The sequence below is a fragment of the Corvus moneduloides genome, chromosome 1 (assembly GCF_009650955.1).
Source record: "Corvus moneduloides isolate bCorMon1 chromosome 1, bCorMon1.pri, whole genome shotgun sequence".
Lineage (NCBI taxonomy): Eukaryota > Metazoa > Chordata > Aves > Passeriformes > Corvidae > Corvus > Corvus moneduloides.
The window spans coordinates 24,461,129-24,473,657 of record NC_045476.1 but is presented as its reverse complement, the minus strand read 5'-3'; the positions used below and the strand labels follow the sequence as shown (position 1 = coordinate 24,473,657).

The 12,529-nt window shown below is 40.3% G+C and overlaps 1 protein-coding gene across 3 annotated transcripts in view; it reads right to left on the bottom strand.

Annotated features, from left to right (window-relative positions):
- TPPP (tubulin polymerization promoting protein) overlaps positions 1-12,529 on the bottom strand; it is an 88,043-nt gene that overhangs the window by 36,136 nt on the left and 39,378 nt on the right. For all 3 annotated transcript variants that reach the window (XR_004238815.1, XM_032102326.1, XM_032102317.1), the window contains exon 3: positions 8,222-8,375. Coding sequence is in view for 2 of the 3 variants with exons in the window: in XM_032102326.1 (XP_031958217.1) it covers positions 8,222-8,375 (154 nt within the window). In the remaining variant the exon portion in view is untranslated. The remainder of the gene's footprint in view (positions 1-8,221; positions 8,376-12,529) is intronic.

Here is a 12,529-nt window from a genome sequence, read left to right as displayed (position 1 = left end):
CTGTTTTTATCAAAATGTTTTTTTCTGTTTCTGAACAACAAAACCAACTATGCAGATTAAAGTGGATATTGAGCAAAAGGCAGAAACAATTGAAAGGGTAGCTGTGAGCTCATTCTTCTCTACAACCCATCTTCTCATTAATTCTACAAGGGTATTGGGAGACAAATAAAAAAGGTGGGGGGTGGGGGGAGAAAGCTGACCATCCTTCTTAAGTGAAGAAAAATGTAGGAAGAAATCTAGTGAAGAGCACAAAGGGCTGGATGAGGACAGTTTCCACATTAGTGAGTTACTACTCCCCTTTCTTTTTCACAATTAATCACATACAAATGATTCTGTCCTTTATAAAGCAATTCTGCTTGAAGTGTTTACTATCTAGAGTAAGTTACATAATGTCTCTAGTTACATTATTCTAAAGGCAATAAATTCCTTGGAGCCAACCTCCTCCCTTTTCTTTCTGTGAGACCATAGAAGCCTTCCTTTTCCAGCTCTTACTTGAACATACGATTAACCATAAAGTTGGCATATCACAGAAGGTGCCCATGGACTTTAATTTTTTATTTAAAAAAAACTTTCTCATAGGGAGAAAGTTTTACTTAGCACAACAGAATCAATCATTTAGTGCTCCAAATTGAGTTTATTCATTTTTTGTGCATTTTTTGTTAGCAATTCAGTATATTTCCTCGCTTTGTGTTAGTGTTGACTGAGAAGTGCTGCTAAGAGAGCAAGGGGCTTGGAGCATGTGACATACATAGAAAAGATGACGGGAATGTGTTTATCAAGACTCAGAACAAAAAAAAAGGAGAGACAAATCTTATTCCCGTCCTCAACAGAGTGATTATATTAGAAACAGAGACAGTTCAGGAGTAAACAGTAACAGACATGATTTGGAAGACACGAAATTCCAACTAGACACATAAGAATTTTTCACCACTGTGGTTGGTCAAGCCTGGAAAGAGTGGGGGATTCTCTGTCCTTGAGGAGTATCAGAACTTAAAATTACCAAGTCACAGAACAATTTAGGTTGGGAAGAACCTTTGAATATGAGTCTTTATCTAGATAAAGCCCTGCTTACAGCAAGGCTCAAACAGGCTTACACAGAAACTTCTCCAGTCGAGTCCTGAAACCCTCCGAAGTTCCACAGCCTCCATGGGCAACTTATTCCAGTGTTTGACCACACTGCAGGTAAGTAAACAAAACAAAACAATCCAACATCTCATCCAAATTACACATTACCAATATTCCAACTTCTGTCTCTCGGAAACAGCCCTCATACCAAAGACAGGAAGTGAAAGCTGTAGTCTTTGAACCCTGGAAACCTTAACAAATACCACATTCCTCCCTTGCCCTTTCTTGAGAAAGACAACTCTGTAAACTTACACAGATTTTGTCTTCTACTTGAAGATAACTAATGAATCAAGAAGCAGTTTACAGAGCAAGCAACACAACCCATTTCATCAATTTGAGAATTTGAACTAGTTTCAGAAATGTATTATCAGTCCTTAGGAAACTGAAATGAACTACAGTAAAGAGGAAATGAGAGCACAGAAGTCAAGAACATGTATTTTATCTACAGTAGTACAGAAGTATATAGCAGTTTGCTGAAGGAAAATATATCCACTGAAAGTTCTGCAGCTGCACTGGATTGGCTTGTTTGCAGCAGGAAAACTGCATGAATTTTATGGACTCAAAAGACCCCATAAAATCAACTTTTGTATTAAAAGGCTAGAAGCATCATATGAATCTAGTGCCACAGTCAAGAAAATAGGGTAACAGTGTGAGACTGAAAGATTTCCCGCACTTTCAGGACTTTTCCTTCCAGAACAAAGTTGAGGCAAAGAAGAAGAAAGACGATTCAGTGCTGCCAAGGTAGCGTTCCTCATTTTCTGTCAGCACACAGTACCACCCCTTCTAAAAAGCTCACAGTTCTCATCCCAAGCAAATGCCACAAAAGCTTTGCACCTGGCACAGTGCAGTGGGCTCCACGAGCAGGGCACTGCAGTGCAGCACCACGCACTTGCAGCTGCACGGGGCTCACTTCTGCAGCACCACACCCCTGGCAAGCTCACGGGAACTCTGTGCCAGGCGGCTCTGCACACAGCATGGCACCATTCCCAAAAGGCTCTCCACAACCAATTCCTGGGAAGGAAAAGCACCGAGAAAACCTACTGGACTTCAGGAATATCATATATTCAAAACAGACACCGAGTGCCCTCACTTTCACAACAAACTCTTGGCTCCACTGAAACAACTTTGCCTGAAGACGTTTTCCACCGCTTGCCACCACTGACAAAGATGCAGGTTTGATTTAAAGCTGTTCCACAGCTTAGGCAGAAACTTAATGATGCAACACCCTGCAGCAGGGTTTTCTGGTTGGTTTTCTTTCCTGAATTACAAATGTCCAGATAGTACAGAAACAGTCCCTGCCTGCCTGAGGGACTGACTGTGCCTTTTCAGCAATCAGTGCCGGGACTGCCTGCACTGCCAAGAAGGATGGTGACAGGCAGTAGGTGAGCTGCTCATTACTCCTCACCACAACATCTTAGCCACAGCACTTCTGGCTACACTGTCACCTGCAGTCAGCTTTCCTCACTGAAACTGAGTGCTTTCCTACATCTGCTCCTTCAACCATAACAATTCAGTATCTAACACCACATCTTCCTAGAAAAAAGTTGCCATGGAGATTTCTTTATGGAATTAAAATGTTCTGGGAGCCTGCAGAATCAGCACCACCATTCACAGTCTCAGCAAGGCTTAGAAAATTATTGGTCTGCTGGTAATATCCACAACCTTCGTAAAAATGAGAAACAAAAAATGACTGTAACATGGAAAAAAAAGTTCAAAGGGAAAGTTTGCCCTTTTTTGGGGGGGAAATTGTACCAGAACTCCCTACCAAAATTGTATTTACTTGGTTTTTACATTCATGGGAATACATGCACATTCATTAAAAGTCTGCACAAAGTCAGAAACCGAGATCAAGCTTCAAATAAAATTTGCATTTTGTTCGTGTTCCTTCAGTTTAGTGTGTGCACAGACACACTCACACAAAAAAACCCAATAAGCAACTCCAATAATGCCAGAAAGTGACACCATTTTAACTAATCCTGGTGAGGACTTTCAATTGAGTGGTTCCCAGTAACGCCACTCAGGTGATATAATATTCCAAGTCCAAACTCTATATACTGTACATAAACCTTCTTACCAACTAGGAGTCCAGCCAGAGCTAGAGCAAAAGACATCAAAAAGGTGCCTTACATAGGCACTTCTATGTAAGACTCACTTCTAGCAATAAATTTACATTAATCTCTCAAATCTGCCTGACTCAGGTGTAGCTCCAAGAGAAGACCATGTAATGTCCAGCCGTAAGGGCAGATCAGGTGTTGCCCATTTGGCACCTACAAGAGACCCTGTCCTTTCCTCCTCTGTAAGATTAGCCCCTTAACTCCAGTTCTCCAGCATTTCAACAGTGCAAGTCATTACATGGTCTCAACTCGTGGGATCTAGCAGCCTGATTAACATGACCTTCCACAAAGCTAAAAACAGTGTGCCAACACTTCCCTGAGGAGGAGTTTTTCATTCATATTGATGCGAAGACAAAACAGAAAGGGAAGTATATTATTACAGAGTTACTTTTTTATTTTAAGTGAGGGTGTTGCTGAATCCTTCTTACAACCAGTCTTTAATGAGACTTGTTCCAAAGCTAGATGCTGTCAAAATAGACTACAATCCTTCATAGACTACAATCCTTCTTCCTCATTTTTTTTCATGTATTTCCTGAAGAGCCTCTATTCATCCAGTGCAGCCCTCCAGTCAGAAGAGCTGTGTTAACACACCTGCATAATCCCAATGAATCACATCTCTGTGACTAATTTGCCCTGCTTTCCCCATACTATATGCTTTTGTGTGCAGACATAAGAGATGGACCATGTCCTGCTGCATTTACAGAAGGGCAAGAGCCTCCCTTGTCAGGCTTGTCACCCAGACATATCTGCTCTGCCCCTTATGATCTTTCATCTTCAGGTTATGGTAACCTTCCATACCCAGTCTAACAGTCTCCTCAGCAGATCAGTAAGCTTAGTTTGTAAAGTTACTCTTGTTCCACTTTGTTAAATTTATTCCATCCCTGCTGAGTAGCCCTCATTTCTCTGGTCCCAGAAGCCAAAGCCCCATCTTCAACAGAAGCCATACAGTCCATGTCTGCCCAATCTTTCCTCCTCCCTGGATTGGGAAGACAAAATCTGAGCTCCATACCCATCAGCCTCACTTCTAGACCTCTGTAGTTCCTCTTTATATGTTCCAGGTTAACTCCAGAGCAGTACTCTTGGTACCCACAAGGAAGAGGAAGAAGAGGTCCATGTTAGGAGGCTGGACAAATATTGTCCAAGCATCTGCAACAATCCCAGATCCCGGCACCTACCAAGCAGTAAAACTCCTGAGACATCGGGTGAGATCAGAAAATACATGCCTTAATCATCCATGAGAAGAATCTTCAGTGATCTGTGATTGGTACCCATTACTCCTGACTCCAGGTACAGCACTGTTGCTAGAGTATAGTGTCACCCATTTCGGAACAGGGAAGTGTAATAACACATGAGATATTGGGGATGGCAAAATCTTCTGTGACTGTTCACTCAACTCGTTTCCAGATTTTCACTAACACACAGCTCATGCTAAGGCCTGATGTAACCACAAATCTGTGGCCAGCTCTCATTCAACCAAGGATCCTTAAAAGAATCTGTCTGTCCCCACAGCGTGAGACCATGCTGGTCACCACTACCACTCATTTTCCCTCTTTTGTGTGAGCACTAAATTCAGGCTCAGCTGACTCTGATCGGTCTTGTTGATCCTCACCAGTGCTCAGGATACTGTATGTATTCTGAAATTGAAGAACTGCAGGTGGAGCGTATCTATGACTTTTTGCTGCCAGACGCCACAAGCTTTCAGCCTTCTCTATCTCAATAGTCTCTGTCCACTTGGTCTCCAGCTGTCACTCCCTCCTGACCTTGTGTAGCTTGGGTTTTCCACAAATACCACATCAGTCTCCTCTTCATCTTCTCCCGCCATCTGGAATCTCAGGACCTTGACCACAGCACGTCTCCCACAAGAGTGGCCACCACTGCCCTGACCTCCATGAAGACAGAGGAGCTCTTTGAAGCATGCAACATGGATATAGGACTTCTTCCTAACGGAGCCAAGGACTCTGATGTGCTAACAGCAGTCCTGCAGACTTCTTCTACATCTTAATGGATGTCCATGTGCTGGACAGTATGTCCTGCAGCTTTTTCAGAATACTACTGTATAGTCCTCAAGCAGATCCACATAGTCTTAAGTGGAATTTCTAGGCCTCTTTGCACTTCTGCTGCAACAACTCTTTTGTCTCATTTACCACACTCTGTGGGCTGCACTCTGGCTTCCTTGCTCTTGCCCTAACAGGTACATTTTGGTGAGAATGTGATCTTGCCCACATCAACATCTCCCTGAGCACCTATCACCCAGCTTTTAAAGTGCTGCTGCTGCTGTACTGCCCTGCCACCCATACTCCTCTCACGGTGAATCTGACTGGACTGAGCCCTAAACAACCTGATCTGGCTTTAAGTAAGCCCTCTTATGAACAGAAGGTTTGAATGAGATCATTCCAGATCCCTTGCACTTGAAATTGTTCTGCATTTCTATGTCAAGGACCCTGATGAATATACACTGAAGTTCAACTGGTTTTATTTTAACAGCAAGCAATGAACAAAGCAAGGATCTGTTACCCTGGAGATGTAGAAATGCATTCAGCATTGTTATGGCACACAGCTTTTGGAACAGGAAAAGAAAGAACCTCAGTTTTGCTCTTTGCAACCTTTGTGTAGGAATGAGGCCAATTAAAAGGCCCTAGACATCATTTACATGACTGTTTACAAGATGTCCAAGTTACATGGCCTGCACTGTATATTCTATTGACAGATCACTACCAAGGGAGCTAATAAAGCCACTGGCTTCATTAAACCTTATCACTTTTCTGTTGTTTTTCTTCCTGTGTGACAAAGTCAATCATACATGTTCTGTTGCAAGATTAGAAAGTGGCCTAAAATTCACTCAGTTTCAATGTCTGGCTGCTGAGCCTTCTCAACCACATCAACCACAAGCAGGGATTTTTGTAATTCTACAACATTCTGTAGGAGAAGAAAAAATAAACAGAAAAAGATAAAAAATCTTCTATCACTTCTATCACAACAACATGCACTAAAATCCTGACTGTCCAATGTGAAGGTAAACTTTCCAACTGTCCTTTTGCAGGAGTGCTTTCTCCAGGCTGACATTTAGTCCAGACATACTGCCCCTGCCGCCTGCCTCCCCAAAATACCCAACACAGAACATAAGGAGCTAAGACTCAAAAATCCCCACATGCTGCTGAAGTATTCTTATTCACAAGCTTCACTTAATCACATTTCCAGCTCGTTCCCTAATATGTTTAGAGTAATGTGTCAGTAATCACATAAAGTTTTCTGTCTGAAACCTGAACCAAATCTACATGACCTATAGCAGAGTTTTACAGAGCAGGGCACACACTACATGGCATGACTGAATTACCCTAGAACTTCTACGAAAAGCTTAATGTAATTTTGTCTAACCATACAGAAAGCAGCACAAACTAAAATTTCCACAATATCGACTTCCCAAAGTAAACAAAGCATTAGAAAGCTTGTACAGAGATTTCACATATGCACTCCTGGGTTGCAGAAGGAGAGTGGCCATCTATTCATTTACTTACTTTAATGTCTTTAATTGCCAAGTTTGTGGGTCACTTTTACCATCCAGGAACTAAATTAGCATGACAAAACAAACATGAAGCTTGGTTTTACATACACACACACACATGCTCCCAGCCTGCAATCTCCCTCCTTTTTAAACTCTGCCTCCTGCCCCTTACTTTTCAAGATAGCAGAAGATATTCTGATCCCCCTTTCTTCACTTTAACTCTCCCCAGAACTGCACATATTGAACAGTCAAGCTTCACATTGCTGGCTCATACTCCCCCTTCACTCTTTTCCGCCTGCTGCTTGCACATACTTATACCTCTGCAGAGCCTATATGACACTACTCTGCATCTGCAAAGCTCTCTCATCCATGTCCCCCACACAGAAAGAGGCTGTTCCCTTAGTGGTAGACACAAACCATTTCAATGTCTGCCTGCTGAAATACCAAAAATGGAATCAGGAGTGAGGCCTAGAATAATGTACACAATTCAAACCAAGAATCCCTGAACAGATGAAGCTGTTATTCAAATTTACTAGAGTAAGTGAAGAAAAAAAAAGAAGGTTCAATATTTTAAGTCTGTATCAAAATTACCACTTGTTTTAAATGAGAGTACAAGAGTAATAAAATAAAATCTTGTAAAAAGCTGACTATTTTACAACTCAAAAGAGATCTTTCCACTTGATACTTACACTGATCATTTGCAGAGAACCAGTTTCTGAAAAGATTGTATTTTTGTTCACAGCTTTACAGGCAAAATTCAGAAGCATCACAAATTTTAAGCAGATGAACTAAACCAACAGAACTATTCAAGTATAGTACTGAGTATCTCCTAAAATACTGGAAAAAAGCTTGCCTAGCCTGGTCACCTAAAAGGACAACCAAGCTTATGTACAGCATGCTTTATAGCTTCCTTTTCACATACAAAGCTTAATACCAATATTTTAAAATTAAAAAGAAAGAATATTATAGCTCTGACAGACTTGGAACAAACAAGAAACAAAGACCAGACCACATGATAATTATTCCCAGATTTCCAGTGTTCTGGGATTCACATGGTGTAATTAAACGCATTTTAAGATGCCTTTGCTTTAGTCTTTTTGGTATGTCACAAAACATCTTAGAACTTTTTTATCAAGGCTCTAAACTTAATGTCCTTCTACACTTTTTGATTTGGATACACCACTCTTCATTAATGTTTCATTGTTCTAAGCATACACAAGAGCTCAGGATATTCCTGAGGTGCTACTAGGTGGTAGTACAATTCCTAGAAGGAGCAATGACAGTGCCACACAAGAATACACAGTAGTGCAATACTCAGCTGTTGCATAGTCTTTGCTCCCATTCTGCTTAGCAGTTGCTGCCTTCGGGCTCACGGAGAAATTGGATTTGTGGATTGTAAAGGGAAGCAGGTGAACATAACAACACTGCAGTAGAACAAAGGACAGGTAGAAACAATCTGTCCATTAGACCAGTAACATACCGTTACTCCAGTTAAACCTGGGCCTTTTCCTTCAATTAGTTTATATATTTCTTGAAGTGCTTCCTCATCACTTTTGCCTTTAAATCGCTTCTTGGAGAGTTCTTGAAGAGCTTCCTTAAACTGTTCAAAAGTAATAGTTCTTACAGACTTTCCCCTGTTGAAACACACAGCAATTGAAAGAAATTACAAGACAGTACAAAAAGCATTCCAAGAATAGCAGAATGGTTTCAGTTTACCACAGTGAACAACAGAAAACTGCAACAGAACAGGAAGACCCATGCAGCCAATTTATGGTGTCAAATAGAACATATCCCAGGAATATCACTTTTTTTATATGTACATCAGTAGACAGCACTTCATAGACTTCCCTTGATGAATGTTCAGAAATAAAAAGGAAATAAAGGGACTGGGTCTACTGTCAAAATGCCTGCAGCTCATCAAATTAAATACAGTCTCATTTGGTTGATCACTTATAAAGCCTGCATGTATAAGACAAGAACTGAAGCATCTTAGGTAAGTCTTTTTATTTACTACTTTTTTATTCCACTTTGAATAACTGGTTATCATATTATTTACAAGTCACCATGTATTCACAAGTAAATTAATTCTACTATTGCATAAAGCAAACAATTGAAAAGCATTTAAAAACTTGAAATTCCTCCTCAATCGAAGACTGACAAATTTTCAACTGACACATTTGAATTCAACACCTGTTTTCCTTCGTAGACCATCACCTTCAAAAAACATTCACAGATACACAGAAAATACAATACAGTAGACCAGTGAACTCATGAATCTCCCAGAAATCTGGAGCTGAATACTTGCTGTAGTTTTCACTAATAGGAAGACCATATTTTCACATTAGTAAATTACTTACCTATATTTACTTTTAACTGAGAGGATTTTGCTGTACAAGTGTGTGGTGCAAAATCTGACTAATGGGAAATTCACACTTTACGAACACCAATTTATACCATCATTCCTGCAGATCTTTTTTGGTCCATCACACCAAAGGGTTCAGTTGATAGAACTCTTACAAAGCATTCACTACAGAGATGTGTTTAACCAAAATGAGGTTAATGCATGTTTTTTTTCTAGCATTTTAAAATATTTAGTTCAGGCAGGAGATAATGTTGTGGAGTATACACTGTTCTACTCAATTCCCTAATATTAAACAAGTTTTAGTGTTCCTCATTTTAAAATCCATTTTAAAATTTTAAACTCACAGCATTAGTGAGTTTACTCACCATTTAAAAAAACCCAACTATTTTAGTTTTTATGAATTACAGCAGACACAAACCACACCTTTCCCTGTATTAGTAAATTACATATTCTCTGATCTTTTGAACAAGAATTTACACCCCAAAATTTAGCAGATCAAAACAGAACCATTTTGAAAAAGATGTTTTGATACTTATGTTGATATAATCTTAAATAGTACCATCTTCAAAAGCAGAAAATGTTTACAACATTACAAAACTCTCAAAGTTAAAGTAATATTTGAGAGTCCACGTTGCTGGGAAACATGCTACTACACAAGCTTTGTTTGCTGCTTGAGCATTTCTTTTTATGCCAATTTAGAGAACATTTCAAGCAAATCAGGGGAAAAAAATAACCAAGCACCACCACACAACCCAGACCAGTCCTTTCAACAGAGACAGCTGTTTATATAGGAATAAACAGTAGATGCTAGGATAGTGTGTGCTTGCAACAGAAATCTCAGGCTAGAAAAGCAGTATATAGAAATCTAATTTAAATTCAAGTGTCAAAAAGACCATTATGAAGGGAATTTCAGTGATATGTCATGGATTTATCTTTGATCTTCTCTTACACACCTTCAGTGGTCAAATCCCTCTCAGCTGGAGGATGCCTCCACTAATGAGAAGGGGAAGGGAGATTTCTGGTTTAGCAACCAACAACTATAAAGGGATTCCGACTCAATTAACTAAACAAAAAATGAAATTTTATCCCAGGCTTTTAAAACAAGGAGAAAATGGCTATTCAAAACAAAATTCTAAGGGAAACACTTTACATAATTGCAAACACTAAGGGAACCCTTTATATAATTGTTCATTACTAATAATTCTTTATTTTCAATGCAGCCCAACATACGTAGCAAACATCAGCAACCCCCACAAAATAAACTTGATGTGTTTTTTGACCAAACATTGCTGTTTGCAACTACTTGTCTGCTTTAGGTAAAGCATGTGCTGGAGTATCTCACAGGATTAGCTAGTAAAAGAACATCATGACACTAGAAATGAAGAATATAATCCAGCATTTCATTAATCAGAAAGACACGTGGAATAAACTGCAATTAGCTACCTGGAATTTCTCCAGGATTCTCATTAATAGGATTAACATCCCTCTTCTGATTAAACATGTCCAAGAACTTTTAAGTAGCTCAAGAGGTCAAGACTTCATTTTGTTTTGCCTCTCATATAAAAAAAGAAAGCATTGGCAATCGCTGCAAAGCTTCAGCACAACAACACCCTAAGGCCCTAAATTCTCTACAGACTCACAGCCAAGTCTAGCCACACAGGCCTTGCAAAGGCAGTTTTCTGCAGCACATAGGTTTAGTTTGGATCATCAGTCAGGATCATCGCAATGGGAAAGAGAACGAACACTTTTCAGCAAAACCAGCAGAAATTCGTGTTGACTTGTTTATTTTTCACAGAATATTCTGAGCTGGAAGGGACCCACAAGGATCATCGAGTCCAATTCTTATGTGATCAAACTCATGACCTTGTCACTATTAGCACCATGCTCTAACCAAATCAACTGATCTCAGAGTTTTAGTAACACATGAAGATTTTTTTGGTTCACATGCATTAAATAGAACAGCATAACTTTTTTTGTGTGTGAATTAAAAGGAAAAATACATAAATATGGCTGTCAAAGGGAACAAAGAACACTTGGTCTAAGATACAGGTATACCTACTGCTCACATTTGGTCTTTTCCCTGTCACTTACACGGGGCAAAGAAATGAGTGGATTTTTCCCCTTCAGCTTAAGGTATAAGGCCAAACTGGACACATATAGACAAATGTAGTATTGCAGCTAAAAGAGAAACAAATGGGCATTGTAGCTGATATTCTCTACCAGGAGCAACATTAATTGGAGTGATGTTAAAAATAGGATTGAGAGTAAAGGACTTTTACAACTGTATCCCCAGTTTTTTAAATAAAAGAGCTTTAATTTTGAAATGTGTTATCTTTTTCTACACTCCAAAAATACCCCCTCTCACTCCCCCATCTATTACAATATTATCAAATCCACTTGTATAGCATCGTAATTAACTCCAAAACTGTACAGTTGCAACATATGTCAAGTCTTGTGGAAAACCCCAAGAACACAACGTGCTCTGGCACTTTTGGTATGTGAGGTATGGTACATGTATGCCATGTACCAGCATCTAAATTACCTAGCAGCAATCCTACACCCCTCCTGTCTCTAGAGACAGTCTTGAAGAGCTCTGAGCAGTTGCTGTCATCATGACTACTAACTACTACAGCATGCTCCCCTCGCTTCTGTTTGTACAGTCATGGGTTGAATGTATAGGAGACCACTGATGGAGTAGGTAGAAATGACAGAGGAAAAGTCTTTCAACCAACCTTGATTTACACTCTCTCCAATCCAGGTCCACAAAAACACCCTAGGGATAATTACTTGGGAGTACTATTGGATGGAAAATTGGACATGAGCCAGCAACATGCACTCACATCCCAGAAAGCCAACAACCATGTCCTGGGCTGCATCAAAAGCAGCATGGGCAGCAGGGCGAGGGAGGGGATTCTGCTCCTCTACTCTGTTCTGGTGAGAACACTGGAACACTGCATCCAGCTCTGGGGTCCCCAGCACAGGAAGAACATTGACCTGTTGGAGCAAGTCCAGAGGAGGGCCACAGAGTTGACCAGACAGAAGGAACACCTCTGCCATGAAAAAAAGTTGGGAGAATTGAGGTTCTTCAATCTGTTGGAGACATGGATCCAGGAGACCTTACTGCGGCTTTTAGGGGGCTTACAAGAAAGGATGGGGGCAGGCTTTTTAGCAGAGCTGTTGTGATATGACAAGGTAATGGCTGTAAACCAAAATAGGGTAGAGTCACACTAGATATAAAGAAGACATTTTCAGGAGGGTGGTGAAACACTGGAAGAGGTTGTCCAGAGAAATGGTAGATGGCCCATCCCTGGTCAGGTTGGATGGGGGTACGAGCAACCTGATCTCATGCAATATGTCCCTGCTCACTGGGGGAAGGGCGAGGTGGTGGTGTTCACCTAGACGATCTGTAAAAGGCTCCCTCCAACT